The 22,660-nt window shown below is 48.4% G+C and overlaps 2 protein-coding genes across 6 annotated transcripts in view; one reads left to right on the top strand and one right to left on the bottom strand.

Moving 5' to 3' along the window:
* CYHR1 (cysteine and histidine rich 1) overlaps window positions 1-6,399 on the bottom strand; it is a 35,516-nt gene extending 29,117 nt beyond the window's left edge. The window contains exons 1-3 of one of the 4 annotated variants that reach the window (XM_038760215.1): window positions 6,298-6,399; window positions 2,639-2,748; window positions 2,356-2,520 (exon numbers count right to left, since the gene is read on the bottom strand). In XM_038760215.1, coding sequence (XP_038616143.1) covers window positions 2,356-2,520; window positions 2,639-2,728 — 255 coding nt within the window. In that variant the 5' untranslated portion in view covers window positions 2,729-2,748; window positions 6,298-6,399. The other 3 variants (XM_038760213.1, XM_038760212.1, XM_038760214.1) reach the window with 3 other exon arrangements.
* A 580-nt stretch (window positions 6,400-6,979) lies between these two features.
* The window catches only part of KIFC2 (kinesin family member C2), a 33,891-nt gene continuing 18,210 nt past the window's right edge, over window positions 6,980-22,660 (top strand). For both annotated transcript variants that reach the window (XM_038760210.1, XM_038760209.1), the window contains exons 1-5: window positions 6,980-7,977; window positions 11,400-11,466; window positions 12,768-12,958; window positions 16,211-16,373; window positions 21,215-21,351. In XM_038760210.1, the coding sequence (XP_038616138.1) occupies window positions 7,888-7,977; window positions 11,400-11,466; window positions 12,768-12,958; window positions 16,211-16,373; window positions 21,215-21,351 (648 nt within the window). In that variant the 5' untranslated portion in view covers window positions 6,980-7,887. The remainder of the gene's footprint in view (window positions 7,978-11,399; window positions 11,467-12,767; window positions 12,959-16,210; window positions 16,374-21,214; window positions 21,352-22,660) is intronic.

The raw sequence follows: 22,660 nt of genomic DNA, 5'->3' as shown, positions 1-22,660 counted from the left end.
GGGAAGGCCTCCTGGAGGAGGTGAGCTCTCAATAGGGCCTTGAAGGCCCCACTTCATTCAATCGTATTTAGTCATTCAGTATTCAGTCATTCAATCGTATTTATTGAGCACGTCCTGTGTGCAGAGTGCTGTGCTAAGCGCTTGGGAAGTACAAGTTGGCAACATAGAGAGACAGTCCCTACTCAACAGCGGGCTCACGATCGGATTTCATTCATTCATTCATTCAATGGTTCATTCATTCATTCATTCAATCGTATTTATTGAGCGCTTCCTGCGTGTGGAGCGCTGTACTAAGCGCTTGGGAAGTACAAGTTGGCAACATATAGAGACGGTCCCTACCCAACAGCGGGCTCATGATCGGATTTCATTCATTCATTCATTCAATCGTATTTATTGAGCGCTTCCTGTGTTCAGGGCGCTGTACTAAGTGCTTGGGAAGTACAAGTTGGCAACATAGAGAGACAGTCCCTACCCAACATTGGCCTCCCTATCGGATTTCATTCATTCATTCATTCATTTGTATTTATTGAGCACTTACTGTGTGCAAGGCGCTGTACTAAGCGCTGGGGAAGTACAAGTTGGCAACATATAGATAATGGCATTTATTAAGACATAACATATAGAGACGGTCCCTACCCAACAATGGGCTCACAGTCTCTACAAGGGGGAGACAGACAACAAGAATGAACAAATAGAAAGGTGTCAAGACCATCAGAATAAACTGAATTCTACCCGACAATGGGCTCCCAATCTAGAAGGGGGAGACAGACAACAAAACAGAACAAGCAGACAGGTGTCAATACCACTGAGCACTTACTGTGCGCAGAGCACTGGACTAAGCGCTTGGGAAGTACACGTTGGCAACATATACAGACGGTCCCTACCCAACAGCGGGCTCACATTCTAGAAGTCTGCATCCTAAATGTGTACGTTGAGAGGGAAATAATAATAATAATAATGATAGCATTTATTAACCGCTTGGGAAGTACAAATTGGCAACATAATAATAATAATAATGGTATTTATTAAGCACTTACTATGTGCCGAGCACTGTTTTAAGCGTTGGGATAGATACAAGGTTATCAGGTGGTCCCATGTGGGCCTCCCAGTCTTCATCCCCATTTTACAGATGAGGGAACTGAGGCGCAGAGAAGTGATACAGAGACGGTCCTTACCCAACGGACCCGGAGGGAGAGGGAGGAGAAGAAAGGAGGAGTAATTACAAGGTCACGGTGATGATGAAGGGCCTCTGACGCCTCCCCCAGAGTCCTCTCAGGGCAGGAAGAGGCCAAACCTGATCATCCAGTCTGGGAACTGAATTCAGGCTTGAGCCGGATTCCGGGCAGGGCCAAAGCGGAGGGGGAAGGGGGTCAGGAAACACCCCCAGAAAGCGCAATCAGGACGGACGGGAGGGAGGCGGAGGGCTACAGCCACTTCCCGGGAGAGATCCTCGGCTCAGAGCAACAGCGGGAAGGAGGGAGAAAGGCGAAGGGGAATCGGGGGAATCTCACGGTACAACCGGAGGCCGGGCCTTAAGGGAAGGCCCTGTCCCTCTCCCCACAGAGGCCCCTGACCCAATTTACAGATCCTTTGGTGGAAGGAGACAGTGATTCGGGGAGTTCCCTCTGCATCGGCTGAAAAGGAAAGGACAGAGGAAGATTGGGCCCGAGAAGAATTCCCTCTCTGGTGGGCAACCACTTGGCCGGGAATCGCAAATGAGATGCAGTGGTTTTCTCAGTCCACCTCCCGAGACGGTCCGAATCCCAGCCGGCATTCCGGTCGGCGAGGGAGCTCTTCCACCTGAATTCCGCCACGAGTGAGGTGGCCACGTGCCTCTGCAGAAGAGGGCAGCCTCGACTGTTTCCCAAGCCCTTCAGCCAGACACTTGCCAAGCTACCTCCCTTTATGCCCGGGATCTGCCCGACCCGATCGTGCCACAGAGCGGTTTCTCGGGAGGAGCCCAGGTGTCCGGCCGCAGGGCAGCCCCAAAGGGCGAGCCGGGCGGCCTGGCTAAATGCCGGTCCCTGCTCAGTCCAGGTGCTGCATCTGCAGAGCCCAGCGGTATGCCCAGGTGCCCAGGGCCAGTACCCAACAAATCACATTCTCCTTCCCCATCCACAGCAGGTCTTCTCCCCCCAGCCGGGCCATCAGGCCGGCCGCTCCCATGGCCACGCCGCCGACCACCCCGTAGGAGTTGGCGGTGAAGACGGACACGATCAGGACGGTGACGGAGGCCACCAGGGCCACGGACTGGGCCACCACGGCCCGGCTCTCGGGGCTGAAGTGGTCCCCGCTGGCCGCCAGCGCCATGCCGCCGGCGAGCAGCAGGTTGGCGGTGGAGCGGTCTCCGTTGACCCAGTGGAAGCCGAAGGCCAGGAGCGGGAAGCCGACGACCGTGGCCACCCAGGCGCCCGCCCGGGGATCGGCATCCGGCCAGAGCCCGGGGGAGAGGGGCGACGCGGCCACGAGGCCGGCGGCCAGAGCCTGAAGCAGGAAGCCGGCAGCCACCCCGCGGTTCACCTGCGGGTCAGAGACAGGCGGGCGAGATTCAATTTTGCTTCCGCGGGCAGGACCGCCGGGCCGCAGGGCCCCCGGTCCTCTCCCAGCCCCCTCCGACCAGCAAGTGGACGTCACTCACCGGGGCAGTCTGAACTGCAGAGCTCAGAGACACTGCGCACAGGAGGAGGTTGGACAGCATGGGGCTCCACTCGACCAGCTTGTCGGCCATGGACGGCAGCTCCGGGGGACCTGGGAGGGAAAGGCGGAGCGCTTGCACATATTAATAATAATAATAACGATATTTGTTAAGCGCTTGGCAAAATACCTCATATTATGACTGTACTTTCCAAGCGCTTAGCAAAATACCTTATGACCGTGCTTTCGCAGCACTAAGTACGGCGCTCTGCACATAAAAATAAGCCCCTTCCTTCCTCTCCCCCTCGTCCCCCTCTCCATCCCCCCATCTTACCTCCTTCCCTTCCCCACAGCACCTGTATATATGTATATATGGTTGTACATATTTTTTTTACTCCATTTATTTATTTTATTTGTACACATCTATTCTATTTATTTTATTTTGTTAGTATGTTTGGTTTTGTTCTCTGTCTCCCCCTTTTAGACTGTGAGCCCACTGTTGGGTAGGGACTGTCTCTATAGGTTGCCAATCTGTACTTCCCAAGCGCTTAGTACAGTGCTCTGCACATAGTAAGCGCTCAATAAATACGATTGATGATGATGATGATGATAAGCGCTTAGCAAAATGCCTTGATTATGACTGTACCTTCCAAGCGCTTAGCAAAATACCTTAATTATGACTGCACTTTCCCAGCACTTAGTACGGCGCTCGGCACATATTAATAATAATAATAATAATGATATTTGTTAAGCACTTGGCAAAATACGTTATATTATGACTGCACTTTCCAAGCGCTTAGCAAAATACCTTAATTATGACCATGCTTTCCCAGCACTAAGTACGGCGCTCTGCACGTAAAAATAATAATGATATTTGTTAAGCACTTATCATCATCATCATCAATCGTATTTATTGAGTGCTTACTATGTGCAGAGCACTGTACTAAGCGCTTGGGAAGTACAAATTGGCTTGTCGGCTAGGCCGTCGGCTTAGTACGGCGCTCTGCACATAATAATAACAATAATAATAATAATAATAATAATAATAATATTTGTTAAGCGCTTGGCAAAATACCTTGATTAGGACTGTACTTTCCAAGCACTTAGCAAAATACCTTAATTATGACTGCACTTTCCCAGCACTTAGTACGGCGCTCTGCACATAATAATAATGATATTTGTTAAGCGCTTAGCAAAATACCTTAATTATGACTGTACTTTCAAAGCGCTTAGCAAAATAACTTATGACTGCACTTTCCCAGAGAAGCAGCGTGGCTTAGTACGCAGAGCAGAGAAGCAGAGCGCTTAGTACGGCGCTCTGCACATAATAATAATAATAATAATGATATTTGTTAAGCACTTAGCAAAATACCTTGATTATGACTGTACTTTCCAAGCGCTTAGCAAAATACCTTAATTATGACTGCACTTTCCAAGCGCTTAGCAAAATACCTTAATTATGACTGCACTTTCCCAGCACTTAGTATGGCGCTCTGCACATAATAATAATAATAATAATGATATTTGTTAAGCGCTTAGCAAAATTCCTTAATTATGACTGTACTTTCCAAGCACTTAGTACGGCACTCTGCACATAATAATAATAATGATAATATCTGTTAAGTGCTTAGCAAAATACCTTAATTATGACTATACTTGCCCACCGCTTAGTACGTTGCTCTGCACATAATAATAATAATGATATTTGTTAAGCGCTCAGCAGAATACCTTAATTATGAGTGTATTTTCCAAGCGCTTAGCAAAATACCTTAATTATGACTATACTTGCCCAGCGCTTAGTATAGAGCTCTGCACAAAATAATAATAACAATGATATGTGTTAAGCGCTTAGCAAGATACCTTAATGATGATTGTACTTTCCAAGTGCTTAGAACGGTGCTCTGCAAATAATAATAATAATGATATTTGTTAAGCGCTTAGCAAAATACCTTAATGATGACTGTACTTTCCAAGCGCTTAGTACGGTGCTCTGCAAATCATAATAATAATGATATTTGTTAAGTGCTTAGCAAAATACCTTAATTATGACTGTACATTCCCAGCGCTCAGTACACAATAATAATAATAATATTTGTTAAGCGCTTAGCAAAATACCTTAATGAGGATTGTACTTTCCAAGCGCTTAGTACGGCGCTCTGCACATAATAATAATAATATTTGTTAAGCGCTTAGCAAAATACCTTAATGATGACTGCACTTTCCCAGCGCTCAGTACATAATAATAATAATGATATTTGTTAAGCGCTTAGCAAAATACCTTAATGATGATTGTACTTTCCAAGCGCTTAGTACGGCGCTCTGCACCCAATAATAATAATAATGATATTTGTTAAGTGCTTAGCAAAACACCTTAATGATGATTGTACTTTCCCAGCACTTAGTAGGGTGCTCTGCAAATAATAATCATAATAATGATATTTGTTAAACGCTTAGCAAAATACCTTAATGAGCATTGTACTTTCCAAGCGCTTAGTACGGCACTCTGCACATAATAATAATAATAATAATGATATTTGTTAAGCACTTAGCAAAATACCTTAATGATGTTGTACTTTCCAAGCGCTTGGTAGGGTGCTCTGCAAATAATAATCATAATAATGATATTTGTTAAGTGCTTAGCAAAATACTTAATTATGACTGTACTTTCCCAGCGCTCAGTACATAATAATAATAATAATAATAATGATATTTGTTAAGCACTTAGCAAAATACCTTAATGAGGATTGTACTTTCCAAGCGCTTAGCACGGTGCTCTGCACACAATAATAATAATAATGATATTTGTTAAGCGCTTAGCAAAATACCTTAATGATGATTGTACTTTCCCAGTACTTAGTAGGGTGCTCTGCAAATAACAATCATAATAATGATATCTGTTAAACGCTTAGCAAAATACCTTAATGAGCACTGTACTTTCCAAGCGCTTAGTACGGCGCTCTGCACATAATAATAATAATAATAATAATAATAATAATAATAATGATGATATTTGTTAAACGCTTAGCAAAACACCTTAATGATGATTGTACTTTCCAAGCGCTTAGTAGGGTGCTCTGCAAATAATAATCATAATAATGATATTTGTTAAGCGCTTAGCAAAATACCTTAATTATGACCATACTTTCCCAGCACGCAGTACAGCGCTCTGCACTTCATAACAATGCTATTTGTTAAGCTATTAGCAAAATACCTTAATTATGACTGCACTTCAAAGCGCTTAGTACGGTGCTCTGCAAATAATAATAATGATATTTGTTAAGCGCTTAGCAAAATACCTTAATGATGATTGTACTTTCCCAGCGCTTAGCAGGGTGCTCTGCAAATAATAATCATAATAATGATATTTGTTAAGTGCTTAGCAAAATACCTTAATGATGACTGCACTTTCCCAGCGCTTAGTAGGGTGCTCTGCAAATAATAACCATAATAATGATTTTTTTAAGTGCTTAGCAAAATACCTTAATGATGACTGCACTTTCCCAGCGCTTAGTAGGGTGCTCTGCAAATAATAACCATAATAATGATATTTTTTAAGCGCTTAGCAAAATACCTTAATGATGACTGCACTTTCCCAGCGCCTAGTAGGGTGCTCTGCAAATAATAATCACAATAATGATATTTGTTAAGCGCTCAGCAAAGTACCTTAATGATGACTGTACTTTCCCAGCGCTTAGTACAGCGCTCTGCACCTAATAAACGCCCCCTAAATCCGATTGAACGAATCATTATAATTGCGTCGCTCCCCGCGGTGCCCCCCTTCCCGCCCAGGCCCGAAGCATCGCAGCCGGTCCCCGCGCGGGCCCCGTTTCCATGGCAACCGCCGCCGCCGCCCGGGCTCTTCCGGGGTCACCGAGACGCGTCCTTGGGATAGACGGGCCCCCGCCCGGATCCGGGACCGCGCGCCCTCTGCTGGTCATCGGCGTCGCAGCGGCCTCAGGCTCCCTCCCTGCGTGGGCGCCTCCAAGGAGGTTTTTTTCCCTCCCCACCAAGGGGGGTGGTCTCCTTCTAAGCCCGCCCCCCCAGCCTCTGATTTCAGACGCCGAGTTCCCTCCCCCTCCTCCCGTCTTCCCCATCCCCTTTCCCATCCCCTTTTCCATCCTCCTCCCCATCCCCATCCCCTTCCCCATCCCCTTCTCCATCCATCTCCCCATCCCCATCTCCATCCTTCTCCCCATCCCCATCCTTCTCCCCATCCCCATCTCTCTCCCCATCCCCCTCTCCATCCTCCTCCCCATCCCCATCTCCATCCTTCTCCCCATCCCCATCTCTCTCCCCATCCCCCTCTCCATCCCTCTCCCCATCCCCATCCCCATCTCCATCCCCATCCCCATCCCCATCCCTCTCCCCATCCCCATCTCCATCCCCCTCTTCCCAACCCCTTCCCCATCCCCATCGCCGAGACCTTGCAGGACCGTTGCCCATCCCGGCTCCTCCAGCTCCTGGCCCTCCACTCAGGTTCCTTCCCTTAACAAACACCATCATCATCATTATTATCATTATCATTACCCCTTCCCCATCCCCGAGACCTTGCAGGACCGTTGCCCATCCCGGCTCCTCCAGCTCCTGGCCCTCCTCTCAGGTTCCTTCCCCCGAGCTCCATCCCTTAACAAACACCATCATCATCATTATTATCATGATCATTACCCCTTCCCCATCCCCATCCCCGAGACCTTGCAGGACCGTTGCCCATCCGGCTCCTCCAGCTCCTGGCCCTCCTCTCGGGTTCCTTCCCCTAAGCTCCATCCCTTAACAAACACCATCATCATCATTATTATCATTATCATTACCCCTTCCCCATCCCCGAGACCTTGCAGGACCGTTGCCCATCCCGGCTCGTCCAGCTCCTGGCCCTCCTCTTGGGTTCCTTCCCCCAAGCTCCATCCCTTCACAAATACCATCATCAGCATCATCATTATCAATCATTATCCGCAGCCCTGGTCCTCTTCCCAAAGGCTACCCTCCTTCCCTGTCCGAGCATCCCGGTGTCTCCTTCCTCCTCTCCCTGCCCCAAATTCCCAGCCCCTTCCTCGTCGTTCCCCTGCTCTGGTGCTGGGGTCCCTGCAGCCCCCTCCTCTCTGCAGGCCCAGGAGTGGGGGGCGAGTGGCACTGGGCATGCTCATATTGCCACTGCGGCGGGCGAAGAGCTTGGTCCAGGAAAAACCAGGCCCGGGGGGCACCTGGAGGGCGGTGGGAAGGACAGGGCCGCCAGGCCGGTGAGGCCTTGACCCCTCCATGTACGCCTTCTACTCCCTCCTCATCTACATCTTCTACAGCCTCTTCCGGAGGGAAAGGAGTGGGGAAGGGGCCGTGGACCATTCCCAGGTGAGTAGGGTTCGGGTGGGAGGAGAGGGAAGGAGACCCTGAAGCCCCCTGATGTGCTCCCAGCGCCGCCCCGAAAACCCCCAACATTTATTTTACTTGTACGTATTTACTATTCTATTTATTTCATTTTGTGACTATGTTTTGTTGTGTTGTCTGTCTCCCCCTTCTAGCCTGTGAGCCCGCTGTTGGGTAGGGACCGTCTCTAGATGTTGCCGACTTGGACTTCCCAAGCGCTTAGTACAGTGATCTGACTGTGAGCCCGTTGTTGGGTGGGGACCGTCTCTATATGTTGCCAACTTGGACTTCCCAAGCGCTTAGTACAGTGCTTGGACTGTGAGCCCGTTTTTGGGCAGGGACCGTCTCTATATGTTGCCAACTTGGACTTTCCAAGCGCTTAGTACAGTGCTCTGACTGTGAGCCCGTTGTTGGGTAGGAACTGTCTCTATGTGTTGCTGACTTGGACTTCCCAAGCGCTTAGTACAGTGCTCTGACTGTGAGCCCGTTGTTGGGTAGAAACCATCTCTATGTGTTGCCAACTTGTACTTCCCGAGTGCTAAGTACAGTGCTCTGACTGTGAGCCCATTTTTGGGTAGGGACCGTCTCTATATGTTGCCGACTTGGACTTCCCAAGCGCTTAGTACAGTGCTCTGACTGTGAGCCCGTTGTTGGGTAGGAACTGTCTCTATGTGTTGCCGACTTGGACTTCCCAAGCGCTTAGTACAGTGCTCTGACTGTGAACCCGTTGTTGGGTAGGGACCGTCTCTATATGTTGCCGACTTGTACCTCCCAAGCACTTAATACAGTGCTCTGACTGTGAGCCCATTGTTGGGTAGGGACTGTCTCTATGTGTTGCCAACTTGTACTTCCCAAGCACTTAGTACAGTGCTCTGCACGCAGTAAGTGCTCAATAAATACGATTGAATGAATAAATGAATCTCCATCCCACCGCTCCTGTGGCTTGCCCCCTCCACCTTTGCCCGACGTCCAGCCCAGCTCTCCCAAGTGCTTAGGAATAATAATAATGATGGTATTTGTTAAGCTCTTACTATGTGCAAAACACTGTTCTAAGCGCTGGGGAGGTAGCAAGGTGATCAGGTTGTCCCACGGGGGGCTCACAATCTTCATCCCCATTTTCCAGATGAGGGAACTGAGTCCTAGAGAAGTGAAGTGACTTGCCCAAAGTCACACAGCTGACAATTATTGTCTGTCTCCCCCTTCTAGACTGTGAGCCCGCTGTTGGGTAGGGACCGTCTCTATGTGTTGCCAACTTGGACTTCCCAAGCGCTTAGTACAGTGCTCTGCACACAGTAAGCGCCCAATAAATACGATTGAATGAATGAATCCACCACTCCTGTGGTTTGCCCCCTCCACCTTTGCCCGACGTCCAGCCCAGCTCCCCGACCCTGATTTCCATAGCCATTCATTCATTCAATCGTATTTAATGAGCGCTTACTATGTGCAGAGCACTAGACTAATAATGGCATTTATTAATGATGGCATTTATTAAGCGCTTACTATGTGCAAAGCACAGTTCTAAGCACTGGGGAGGGTATAAGGTGATCAGTTTGTCCCACGGGGGGCTCACAGTCTTAAACCCCATTTTACAGATGAGGGAACTGAGGCCCAGAGAATAATAATAATAATAATGGCTTTTATTAAGCACTTACTATGTGCAAAGCACTGTTCTAAGCGCTGGGGAAATTACAAGGTGATCAGGTTGTTCCACGTGGGGCTCACAGTCTTAATAATAATAATAATAATGGCATTTATTAAGCACTTACTATGTGCAAAGCACTGTTCTAAGCGCTGGGGAAATTACAAGGTGATCAGGTTGTCCCACGTGGGGCTCATAGTCTTAATAATAATAATAATAATGACATTTGTTAAGTGCTTACTATGTGCACAGCACTGTTCTAAGCACTGGGGAAATTACAAGGTGATCAGGTTGTCCCATGTGGGGCTCACAGTCTTAATGATAATAATAATAATGGCATTTATTAAGCGCTTACTATGTGCAAAGCACTGTTCTAAGCACTGGGGAGGTGACAAGGTGATCAGGTTGTCCCACGTGGGGCTCACAGTCTTAATAATAATAATAATAATGGCATTTGTTAAGCGCTTACTATGTGCAAAGCACTGTTCTAAGCACTGGGGAAATTACAAGGTGATCAGGTTGTCCCACATGGGGCTCACAGTCTTAATAATAATAATGGCATTTATTAAGCGCTTACTATGTGCAAAGCACTGTTCTAAGCGCTGGGGAAATTACAAGGTGATCAGGTTGTCCCATGTGGGGCTCACAGTCTTAATAATAATAATGGCATTTGTTAAGCGCTTACTATGTGCAAAGCACTGTTCTAAGCACTGGGGAAATTACAAGGTGATCAGGTTGTCCCACATGGGGCTCACAGTCTTAATAATAATAATGGCATTTATTAAGCGCTTACTATGTGCAAAGCACTGTTCTAAGCGCTGGGGAAATTACAAGGTGATCAGGTTGTCCCATGTGGGGCTCACAGTCTTAATAATAATAATGGCATTTGTTAAGCGCTTGCTATGTGCAAAGCACTGTTCTAAGCACTGGGGAGGTGACAAGGTGATCAGGTTGTCCCACGCGGGGCTCACAGTCTTAATAATAATAATAATAATGGCATTTATTAAGCGCTTACTATGTGCAAAGCACTGTGCTAAGCACTGGGGAGGTGACAAGGTGATCAGGTTGTCCCATGTGGGGCTCACAGTCTTAATAATAATAATAATAATAATAATAATAATAATAATAATGGAATTTATTAAGCGCTTACTATGTGCAAAGCACTGTTCTAAGCACTGGGGAGGTGACAAGGTGATCAGGTTGTCCCACGGGGGGCTCACAATCTTAATAATAATAATAATAATGGCATTTATTAAGCACTTACTATGTGCAAAGCACTGTTCTAAGCACTGGGGAGGTGACAAGGTGATCAGGTTGTCCCACGTGGGGCTCACAGTCTTAATAATAATAATAATAATGGCATTTATTAGGCGCTTACTATGTGCAAAGCACTGTTCTAAGCACTGGGGAGGTGACAAGGTGATCAGGTTGTCCCAGGGGGGGCTCACAGTCTTAATCCCCATTTTCCAGATGAAGGAACTGAGGCCCGGAGAGGTGAAGTGACTGACCCAAAGTCACCCAGCTGACAGTTGGCGGAGCTGGGATTTGAACCCATGACCTCTGACTCCAAAGCCCGGGCTCTTACCACTGAGCCACGCTGCTTCTAAGCGCTTGGAAAGTACAATTCAGCCATCCCCCCCACAGCCCCCTTGTTCTACACTGGTGGCCCGCTCCCACCCCTCCGGACAAAGCTGCCCAGTTCCTCTTCTCCCAAATCCGCGTTCCCATCCCAGCTGTCCAAGTCCCATCCCTCCTTTCCCGTCCCTAGGGCAGTGACCCCCGGGAACACCACCAGCCTCTGCCGGACCTGTGGACGGACCTGACCGGCCCTGACGGTGCGTATCGGAGGAGGGCCGGGCGGAGGGAAGCTATGTGGGGTGGGGAGAAAGGGAATAATAATAATAATAATTTGGGTATTTGTTAAGCGCTTACTATGGGCCAAGCATTGTTCTAAGCGCTGGGGGAGATACAAGGTCATCAGGGTGTCCCATATGGGGCTCATAGTCTTAATCCCCATTTTACAGATGAGGTCCCTGAGGCCCAGAGAAGTGAAGTGACTTGCCCAAAGTCACACAGCTGATAAGTGGCGGAGCGGGGATTCGAACCCATGACCTCTGACTCCCAAGCCCGGGCTCTTTCCTCTGAGCCACGCTGCTTCTCTAATGGCATGGGAGCCATTTTTAGACTGTGAGCCCACTGTTGGGTAGGGACTGTCGCTATATGTTGCCAATGTGTACTTCCCAAGTGCCTAGTACAGTGCTGTGCACATAGTAAGCGCTCAATAAATACGATTGATGATGATGATGATGGGAGGGGGGAATTGGGGAGACAAAGGGAGAGGGGCAGTTCTCCCCCCAGCCCACCCCGGGATGATTCCATGCCGATTCCTCCGCTGACGCTCTGTTAAACCTGACCCACCCTGTCCCGTTCTGATGATGATGGCATTTGATGATGATGGCATTTATTAAGCGCTTACTATGTGCCAAGCACTGTTCTAAGCGCTGGGGAGTTTACAAGGTGATCACGTTGTCCCCCGGGGGGCTCACAGTCTTAATCGCCATTTTCCAGATGAGGTAACTGAGGCACAGAGAAGTGAAGTGACTTGCGCAAAGTCACACAGCTGATAAGTGGCGGAGCCGGGATTCGAACCCATGACCTCTGACTCCCAAGCCCGGGCTCTTTCCACTGGGCCACGCTGCTCATGACCCAGGCTGCTCCCTAGATGCTGGCTTAGTCCAGTGCTCTGCACACAGGAAGCGCTCAATAAATACGATTGATTGATTGATTGATTGGCCCAGCTTGACTCCTTTGCTGTCCACTCCTCCAGTGCTCCTTAGAGAGCCGTGTGGCTCATTAGAAAGAGCCCGGCCTTCGGAGTCAGAGGTCATGGGTTCGAATTCCAGCTCCGCCACTTAGCTGCGTGACTTTGGGGCAAGCTTCTCCGGGCCTCAGTTCCCTCATCTGGAAACTGGGGATGAAGACTGGGAGCCCCCCGGGGGACAACCTGATCACCTTGTCACCTCCCCAGGCTTAGAGCGGTGCTTTGCACATAGTAAGCGCTTAATAAGTGTCATTATTATTATTATTGTTGTTGTTGTTGTTGTTGTTGTTATTATTATTATTATTATTATTACAGGTAGCTCGGACCAAAACTCAGATGGAGGGGAGGGAGAGGAGGAGGAGGAGGAGGAGGAAGAGGCAACTGGAGGGGCTGGGCCCAGCCCTGCCAGGGGCTCTTTGGAGGAGGCCTTGGCCCCCTTGGCTGAGTTCCTGATCCTCACGCTGGGGGCCAGAGAAGGTCGTGAGGGGCTCCCTTACCCAGACAAGGTGAGAGGGGGATTTGCCCTGGCCCCCCATTCCGGAGCCTTCTGCCCTCTCCTGTCCCCCCAACCTTTCCCCAGTCTTCCCCCCTTCCCCTAGGGCCCCCTCCCACTTCCCCTTGGGCATCTCTCTCCGATCCAGTCATCCCAACACTCCTCCCCACTGCCCATCCCCCTTTGACTCCATTCCCTAAAAGCAGCGTGGCGTAGTGGGAAGAGCCTGGACGTGGGGGTCCGAGGATGTGGGTTCTAATCCCGGCTCCTCCGCTTGCCCGCTGTGGGACCCATACTTCATGATGCTGCCCGGATTGTCTTTGTCCAGAAATGCTCCGGGCATGTTACTCCCCTCCTCAAAAATCTCCAATGGCTACCAATCAATCTGCGCATCAGGCAGAAACTCCTCACCCTGGGCTTCCAGGCTGTCCATCCCCTGGCCCCCTCCTACCTCACCTCCCTTCTCTCCTTCTCCAGCCCAGCCCGCACCCTCCGCTCCTCCGCCGCTAATCTCCTCCCTGTACCTCGTTCTCGCCTGTCCCGCCATCGACCCCCGGCCCACTTCATCCCCTGGGCCTGGAATCTATTCTATTTATTTTATTTTGTTAGTATGTTTGGTTTTGTTCTCTGTCTTCCCCTTTTAGACTGTGAGCCCACTGTTGGGTAGGGACTGTCTCTATACGTTGCCAATTTGTACTTCCCAAGCGCTTAGTACAGTGCTCTGCACATAGTAAGCGCTCAATAAATACGACTGATGATGATGATGATGGAATGCCTTCCCTCTGCCCATCCGCCAAGCTCGCTCTCTTCCTCCCTTCAAGGCCCTAGTGAGAGCTCACCTCCTCCAGGAGGCCTTCCCACACTGAGCCCCTTCCTTCCTCTCCCCCTCGTCCCCCTCTCCATCCCCCCATCTTACCACCTTCCCTTCCCCACAGCACCTGTATATATGTATATATGTTTGTACATATTTATTACTCTATTTTACTTGTACATATCTATTCTATTTATTTTATTTTGTTAGTATGTTTGGTTTTGTTCTCTGTCTCCCCCTTTTAGACTGTGAGCCCACTGTTGGGTAGGGACTGTCTCTATGTGTTGCCGACTTGTACTTCCCAAGCGCTTAGGACAGTGCTCTGCACACAGTAAGCGCTCAATAAATATGATTGATGATGATGATGATGACCTCAGGCAAGTCGCTTAGCTTCTCCGGGCCTCGGTTACCTCATCTGTAGGACAGTGCTCTGCACACAGGAAACGCTCGATAAATAAATACGATTGATTGATCCATAAAACGGGGATGAAGGCCGTGAGCCCCATGTGGGACCGGGACTGTGTCCAACCTGATTATCTTGTAATAATTATAATAATAACAATAATAATGGCGTTTGTTAAGCGCTTACTAGACTTAAGCACTTCTAGACTGTGAGCCCACTGTTGGGTAGGGACCGTCTCTATCTGTTGCCAACTTGTACTTCCCAAGCGCTTAGTACAGTGCTCTGCACACAGTAAGCGCTCAATAAATACGATTGAATGAATGTACTTACTATTAATAATAATAGTTATGGAACTTGTCAAGCACTTACTGTGTGCCGAGCACTGTCCTAAGCGCCGGGGGAGATACAAGGTGATCAGGTTGTCCCACATGGGGCTCACAGTCTTAATCCCCCTTTTCCAGATGAGGTAACTGAGGCACAGAGAAGTTAAGTGGCTTGCCCAAGGTCACACAGCAGACAAGTGGCGGCGCCGGGATTGGAACCCATGACCTCTGACTCCCAAGCTCGGGCTCTTTCCACTAAGCCACACCGCTTCTGCCTTTTAGACTGTGAGCCCACTGTTGGGTAGGGACTGTCTCTATATGTTGCCAACTTGTACTTCCCAAGCGCTTAGTACAGTGCTCTGCACTCAGTAAGCACTCAATAAATACGATTGATTGATTGATTGATTGATTCTACCTCAGCGCTTAGAACAGTGCTTGGCACATTGTAAGCCCTTGACGGGTACCATAATCCTTCTCCTTCTTTCTAGACTGTGAGCCCACTGTCGGGTAGGGACCGTCTCTATATGTTGCCAACTTCCCAAGCGCTTAGTCCAGTGCTCTGCACACAGTCAGCGCTCAATAAATACGATTGATTGATTGATTATTACGATCTCTAGCAGCAGCAAGCACACCGGTCCAGACGCTCAAGAAGAGACGATAAAAGGAGACGGAGCCCCTGCCCTCGAGAAGCTTACAGTCCCCTCTCTGACCCCCCAAACCCTGCTCTCCCCTTCCAGATTTCCCCCCCCCCAGCTCCCTCTCTGTCCTATCTATTCTACATATCTATTCTATTTATTTTATTTTGTTAGTATGTTTGGTTTTGTTCTCTGTCTCCCCCTTTTAGACTGTGAGCCCGCTGTTGGGTAGGGACCGTCTCTCTATGTTGCCAACTTGGACTTCCCAAGCGCTTAGTCCAGTGCTCTGCACACAGTAAACGCTCAATAAATATGATTGATGATTGATTAATTGATTGATTGTCCTCTCTGCCCCCCGTCCCTGATGCCCAGTCTGTGAGGGCCGCCGCGCCCCTTCTTCCATCCGTCGTCCATCGTCCCTTGGCGTCGGCCATCCGACCCCGGGAACCCGCGGCCGGGGCTCCCCTGGGCCGGGCGGTGCCATCCGCGACCCGTTCGGTCCCCGGGGCGGCCTTAGGACGGGGGATTTGGGGTCCCAAGATGAGCCCCACGGACCGGGCCCGATGGGGAGGGGAGCGCCGGGGTGGGGACGTTGCGGGATTCATTCGTCCATTCAATCATAATAATCAATCAATCAATCGTATTTATTGATACCTATTTATTGAGCCCTTTCAGGCTGTGAGCCCCTTGTTGCCCCCTCCCCTTCCCCGCAACACATGTATATATGTCTGTACATATTTACTACTCTGTTGGTTTTACTTGTACATATCTATTCTATTTATTTTATTTGGTTAGTGTGTTTGGTTTTGTTCTCCGTCTCCCCCTTTTAGACTGTGAGCCCACTGTTGGGTAGGGACTGTCCATCTATTCTATTTATTTTATTTTATTTATTTTATTTTGTTAGTATGTTTGGTTTTGTTCTCCGTCTCCCCCTTTTAGACTGTGAGCCCACTTTTGGGTAGGGACTGTCTCTATATGATGCCAATTTGTACTTCCCAAGCGCTTAGTACAGTGCTCTGCACATAGTAAGCGCTCAATAAATACGATTGATGATGATGCCCTGCCCCGTTCTTCCCCTCCGGTCGCCCCGCAGCCCGAGGGTGCCATCCTGTTGGCGTCGTTGGTCCGGAGGCTACTGGGCTTCTTGGCCCAGCGGCTGCGGCGGAAGAAGCGACGGCGGGGCTGGCGGGGCACGCGGCACCCGACGGCAACACCAGCCCAGACCCCGCCAGAGGAGGAGGAGGGATGCCCAGGCGGTATGTCATTCGTTCATTTTTTTTTAAATAGCATTTATTAAGCACTTACTACGTGCAAAGCACTCTTCTAAGCGCAGGAGAAGTTACAGTGTGATCAGGTTGTCCCACGTGGGGCTCACGGTCTTCATCCCCATTTTCCAGATGAGGGAACTGAGGCCCAGAGAAGTGAAGTGACTTGCCCAAAGTCACCCAGCTGACAATTGGCGGAGCTGGGATTTGAACCCGTGACCTCTGACTCCAAAGCCCGGGCTCTTTCCACTGAGCCACACTGCTTCTTGCAGTTCATTCGTCCAGTCGTATTTATTGAGCGCTGACCGGCTCTCGGGGCACGATGTGATTAGCTTAAATTCATTCACTGATGTATTGATCGAGCGCTTACTGTGGCCAGAGCACTGTACTAAGTGCTTGTCAGCAACAAATAATAATAGTGATAGCATTTATTAAGAGCTTACTGCACGGTGCTAAGTGCTTGGAAACTACAGTTCAGCAACAAATAATAATAGCGATAACATTTATTAAGCGCTTACTATTTGCAAAGCACTGTTCTGATTCATTCGTTCGTTCAGTTGTATTTGTGGGGCGCTTACTGTGTGCAGAGCACTGGACTAAGCGCTTGGGAAATACAGGTTGGCAACCGGTAGAGACGGTCCCTACCCAACAACGGGCTCACAGTCTGGAACGGGGAGACAGACAACAAGACAAAACATGTGGACAGGTGTCGAGTCATCAGAAGAAATAGAAATAAAGCTAGATGCACATCATTAATATAACAAATAGAATAGTAAATATGTACAAGAGTAAATATGTATAAGCTACGTGTACAATCATTCTATCTTTCCCCTGCCCTGATAAGAGTAATAATCATAACTGTGATATTTGTTAAGCACTTACACTGTGCCAAGCACTATGCTAAGCACTGGAGTAGATAGAAGATGATCAGGTCAGACATAGTCCCTAGAGCCTCACATTCTAGGTATCTGCAACTATGAGGTCCACAGGGCTTTCAGGGTCATGATAATAATCATAGTAATAATGATAATAGTTGCTAAGCATTTACTATGTGCCAAGCATTGTGCTAACTACTGGAGTAGATACAGAAAAATAGATCAGGCACTGTTCCTTTCCCACATGAGGCTCGCAGTCTAAAAAGGAGAAAAAATGCCTTCACGCTGGGGAGGTTACAGGGTGATCAGGTTGTCCCACGGGGGGTTCGCAGTCTTCACCCCCATTTTACAGTTGAGGTAACTGAGGCGCAGAGAGGTGAAGTGAGCTGCCCAAAGTCACCCAGCTGACAAGTGGCGGAGCGGGGATTTGAACCCATGACCTCTGACTCCAAAGCCCGGGCTCTTTCCACTGAGCCACACTAAGTCCCTGCCCACAATAGGCTCAGCGTCTAGAAGGGGGGAGACAGACATCAGAAAAAGTAAACAGGCATCAAAAGCATCTATATAAATAATAATAATAATAATAATAATGGCATTTATTAAGTGCTTACTATGTGCAAAGCACTGTTCTAAGTGCTGGGGAGGTTACAAGGTGATCAGGCTGTCCCACGGGGGGCTCACAGTCTTCATCCCCATTTTACAGTTGAGGTAACTGAGGTGCAGAGAGGTGAAGTGAGCTGCCCAAAGTCACCCAGCTGACAAGTGGCGGAGCTGGGATTTGAACCCGTGACCTCTGACTCCAAAGCCCGGGCTCTTTCCACTGAGCCACACTGCTTCTTGCAGTTCATTCGTCCAGTCGTATTTATTGAGCGCTGACCGGCTCTCGGGGCACGATGTGATTAGCTTAAATTCATTCACTGATGTATTGATCGAGCGCTTACTGTGGCCAGAGCACTGTACTAAGTGCTTGTCAGCAACAAATAATAATAGTGATAGCATTTATTAAGAGCTTACTGCACGGTGCTAAGTGCTTGGAAACTACAGTTCAGCAACAAATAATAATAGCGATAACATTTATTAAGCGCTTACTATTTGCAAAGCACTGTTCTGATTCATTCGTTCGTTCAGTTGTATTTGTGGGGCGCTTACTGTGTGCAGAGCACTGGACTAAGCGCTTGGGAAATACAGGTTGGCAACCGGTAGAGACGGTCCCTACCCAACAACGGGCTCACAGTCTGGAACGGGGAGACAGACAACAAGACAAAACATGTGGACAGGTGTCGAGTCATCAGAAGAAATAGAAATAAAGCTAGATGCACATCATTAATATAACAAATAGAATAGTAAATATGTACAAGAGTAAATATGTATAAGCTACGTGTACAATCATTCTATCTTTCCCCTGCCCTGATAAGAGTAATAATCATAACTGTGATATTTGTTAAGCACTTACACTGTGCCAAGCACTATGCTAAGCACTGGAGTAGATAGAAGATGATCAGGTCAGACATAGTCCCTAGAGCCTCACATTCTAGGTATCTGCAACTATGAGGTCCACAGGGCTTTCAGGGTCATGATAATAATCATAGTAATAATGATAATAGTTGCTAAGCATTTACTATGTGCCAAGCATTGTGCTAACTACTGGAGTAGATACAGAAAAATAGATCAGGCACTGTTCCTTTCCCACATGAGGCTCGCAGTCTAAAAAGGAGAAAAAATGCCTTCACGCTGGGGAGGTTACAGGGTGATCAGGTTGTCCCACGGGGGGTTCGCAGTCTTCACCCCCATTTTACAGTTGAGGTAACTGAGGCGCAGAGAGGTGAAGTGAGCTGCCCAAAGTCACCCAGCTGACAAGTGGCGGAGCGGGGATTTGAACCCATGACCTCTGACTCCAAAGCCCGGGCTCTTTCCACTGAGCCACACTAAGTCCCTGCCCACAATAGGCTCAGCGTCTAGAAGGGGGGAGACAGACATCAGAAAAAGTAAACAGGCATCAAAAGCATCTATATAAATAATAATAATAATAATAATAATGGCATTTATTAAGTGCTTACTATGTGCAAAGCACTGTTCTAAGTGCTGGGGAGGTTACAAGGTGATCAGGCTGTCCCACGGGGGGCTCACAGTCTTCATCCCCATTTTGCAGTTGAGGTAACTGAGGCGCAGAGAGGTGAAGTGAGCTGCCCAAAGTCACCCAGCTGACAAGTGGTGGAGCTGGGATTTGAACCCATGACCTCTGACTCCAAAGCCCGGGCTCTTTCCACTGAGCCGTGCTGCTTGGGTGTTCATTCATCCAATGGTATTTATTGAGTGCTGATTGTGTCTCGGGGTGCGATGTAATTTGTTTAGATGCATTCATTTGTATTTATTGAGCGCTGATTGTGTCTTGGGACGCGATGTAATTTGCTTATATTCATTCATTGTCGTATTTATTGAGCACTTACTGTGGGCAGAGCACTGTACTAAGCGCTTGGAAACTACAGTTCAGCAACAAGTAGAGGCAGTCCCTGCCCACAATGGGCTCAGAGTCTAGGAGAGTTTAGAGAAGCAGCGTGGCTCAGTGAAAAGAGCCCAGGCTCTGCAGTCAGAGGTCATGGGTTCAAATCCCTGCTCCACCAATGTCAGCTGTGTGACTTTGGGCAAGTCACTTTACTTCTCCGTGCCTCAGTTCCCTCATCTGTAAAATGGGGATGAAGCCTGGGAGCCCCCCGTGGGACAACCTGATCACCTTGTAACCTCCCCAGTGCTTAGAACAGTGCTTTGCACATAGTAGGCACTTAATAAATGCCATTATTATTATTATTATGAGAAGGGGGGAGACGGACGTCAAAAAAAGTAAACAGGCATCAAAAGCATCTATATAGATAAATAGAATTAGAGCTACGTACACCTCATTAATAAGTAAATAGATTATAAATATGTACATATTCACACACAAGTGCTATAGGGTGTCTCCCCCTTCTAGACTGTGAGCCCGCTGTCGGGTATGGACCGTCTCTATACGTCGCCAACTTGTACTTCCCAAGCGCTTAGTACAGTGCTCCGCACACAGGAAGCGCTCAATAAATACGATTGAATGAATGAATGAATCTGCCAAACGATCACACTTCCCCCCCACCTTCAAAGCCCTACTGAAAGCTCACCTCCTCCAGGAGGCCTTCCCGCCCTAAGCCTCCCTTTTCCTCTGCTCCCCCTTCCCATCGCTCTCACTTGCTCCCTCTGCTCTAGCCCCCTCCCCATTCATTCATTCAATCGTATTTATTGAGCGTTTAGTGTGTGCAGAGCCCTGTACTAAGCGCTTGGGAAGTCCAAGTTGGCAACATAGAGAGACGGTCCCTCCCCAACAGTGGGGGCACAGTCTAGAAGGGGGAGACAGAGAACAAAACCAAACATAGGAACAAAATAAAAGAAATAAATAAAATATAAAATAAATAGAATGAATATGTACAAATAAAATAAATAAATAAATAGAGTAATAAATAGGTACAAACCTATATACAGGTATATAGGCAGGCGGATTTGAGGAGGGAAGGACGAGGGCCAGGGGTCGACGGCGGAACAGGCCTAAAACCTCACTGTGGCAGGGAGTGTGTCCGGTTATTGTCCTATTGGACTCTCCCAATCACTTGGCACAGTGCTCCGCACACAGTAAGCGCTCAATAAATACGATTGATTGATTGATTGAGAGGGCAGACGACTGGAATGCCGACCGCGGAGCCAGAAGGTGCGGGGTGGGCAATCCGGCCCCGGGCCCTGCCTTACCTCAGTGCTGATGCAGACTTGGAAGGAATCAGTCAATCAGGGGTATTTATTGAGTGCTTTACTGCGTGCAGAGCACTGTACTAAGCGCTCGGGAGAGAACAATATGACGGGAAAGCAGGCCGGGACTGGGTTCCGGGGTGGGAAGGGGTTGAATGGATGGCGGCGCGTGCTTCGGGTTCTTCGCTGCCACAGGCCTCCCGTTCCCTGCCGACCTCCTAACCCCCGAGGATCTGCCCTCCCGCCTGACGCCTGTGCCCACCCCCGCGGGGGCATCGCCCGGGGAACCGGAATGGCGACGGCTCCTGGATGGGACGGCGTGGAGCAGCCAGGTGAGAGCGGAGCTGGAAGGGGGGGACTGGCGAAAGAGGAGGGGAAAATGATAATAATAACAATAATAATGGTATTTGCTAAGTGCTTACCATGTGCCAAGCACTGTTCTAGACACTGGAGTAGATTTGCCTGACCTAGTGGAAAGGGCACGGGCTTGGGAGTCGGAGGATGCGAGTGTCTGCTGTGTGACCTCGGGCAAGTCACGTCTCTTCTCTGAGCCAAGTGTTGGGTAGGGACTGTGTCTATATGTTGCCAACTTGTACTTCCCAAGCGCTTAGTACAGTGCTCTGCACACAGTAAGCACTCAATAAATACGATTGATTGATTGATTCTCTGTGCCTCAGTCACCCCTTCTGGAAAATGGGGGTGAAGACTGTGAGCCCCACGTGGGACAAACTGATGACCTTGTACCTCCCCCGGCGCTTAGAGCAGTGCTTGGCACATAGAGAAGCAGCGTGACTCAGTGGAAAGAGCCCAGGCTTTGGAGTCAGAGGTCAGGGGTTCAAATCCCAGCTCCACCAATTGTCCGCTCTGTGACTTTGGGCCAGTCACTTAACTTCTCTGTGCCTCAGTTACCTCATCTGGAAAATGGGGATGTGAGCCCCACGTGGGACAATCTGATCACCTTGCACCATCCCCAGCGCTTAGAACAGTGCTTTGTGCATAGTAAGCGCTTAACAAATGCCATCATTATTATCATTAGTAAGCACTTAATAAATACCATCGTTATTATTATTACTACAAGGTAATCAACCTTAATCCCCATTTTACAGAAGAGGTCACTGAGGCACTTTCATCCATTCATTCATTGTCGTATTTATTGAGCGCTTACTGTGTGCAGAGCACTGGACTAAGCGCTTGGGAAGTCCAAGTTGGCAACATAGAGAGACGGTCCCTACCCAACAGTGGGCTCACAGTCTAGAAGGGGGAGACAGAGAATGAAACAAAACATATTAACAAAATAAAATAAATAGAATAAATATGTACAAATAAAATAAATGAATAAATAGAGTAATAAATACGTACAAACATATATACATATATACAGGTATACATGTATACTCTTACACCAGAAGGTTTTCCTGCTTCTTTTAGCTGTAGGTTCCCCACCTTGGATTTCCCTCTTTACTCTCCCCTTCTTCTCTGGAAGCAGCAGGCCAGGATTTGGACGGGAGATCTAAGTCCATTTTAGACCAGAGGTTCATTCATTCATTCATTCAATCGTATTTACTGAGCGCTTACTGTGTGCAGAGCACTGTACTAAGCGCTTGGGAAGTCCAAGTTGGCAACATAGAGAGACGGTCCCTA

The sequence above is a fragment of the Tachyglossus aculeatus genome, chromosome 18, assembly GCF_015852505.1.
Source record: "Tachyglossus aculeatus isolate mTacAcu1 chromosome 18, mTacAcu1.pri, whole genome shotgun sequence".
Taxonomy (NCBI): Eukaryota; Metazoa; Chordata; class Mammalia; order Monotremata; family Tachyglossidae; genus Tachyglossus; species Tachyglossus aculeatus.
Note: the sequence above shows the minus strand (reverse complement) of the source record. Positions and strands in the feature narration are given on the sequence as shown.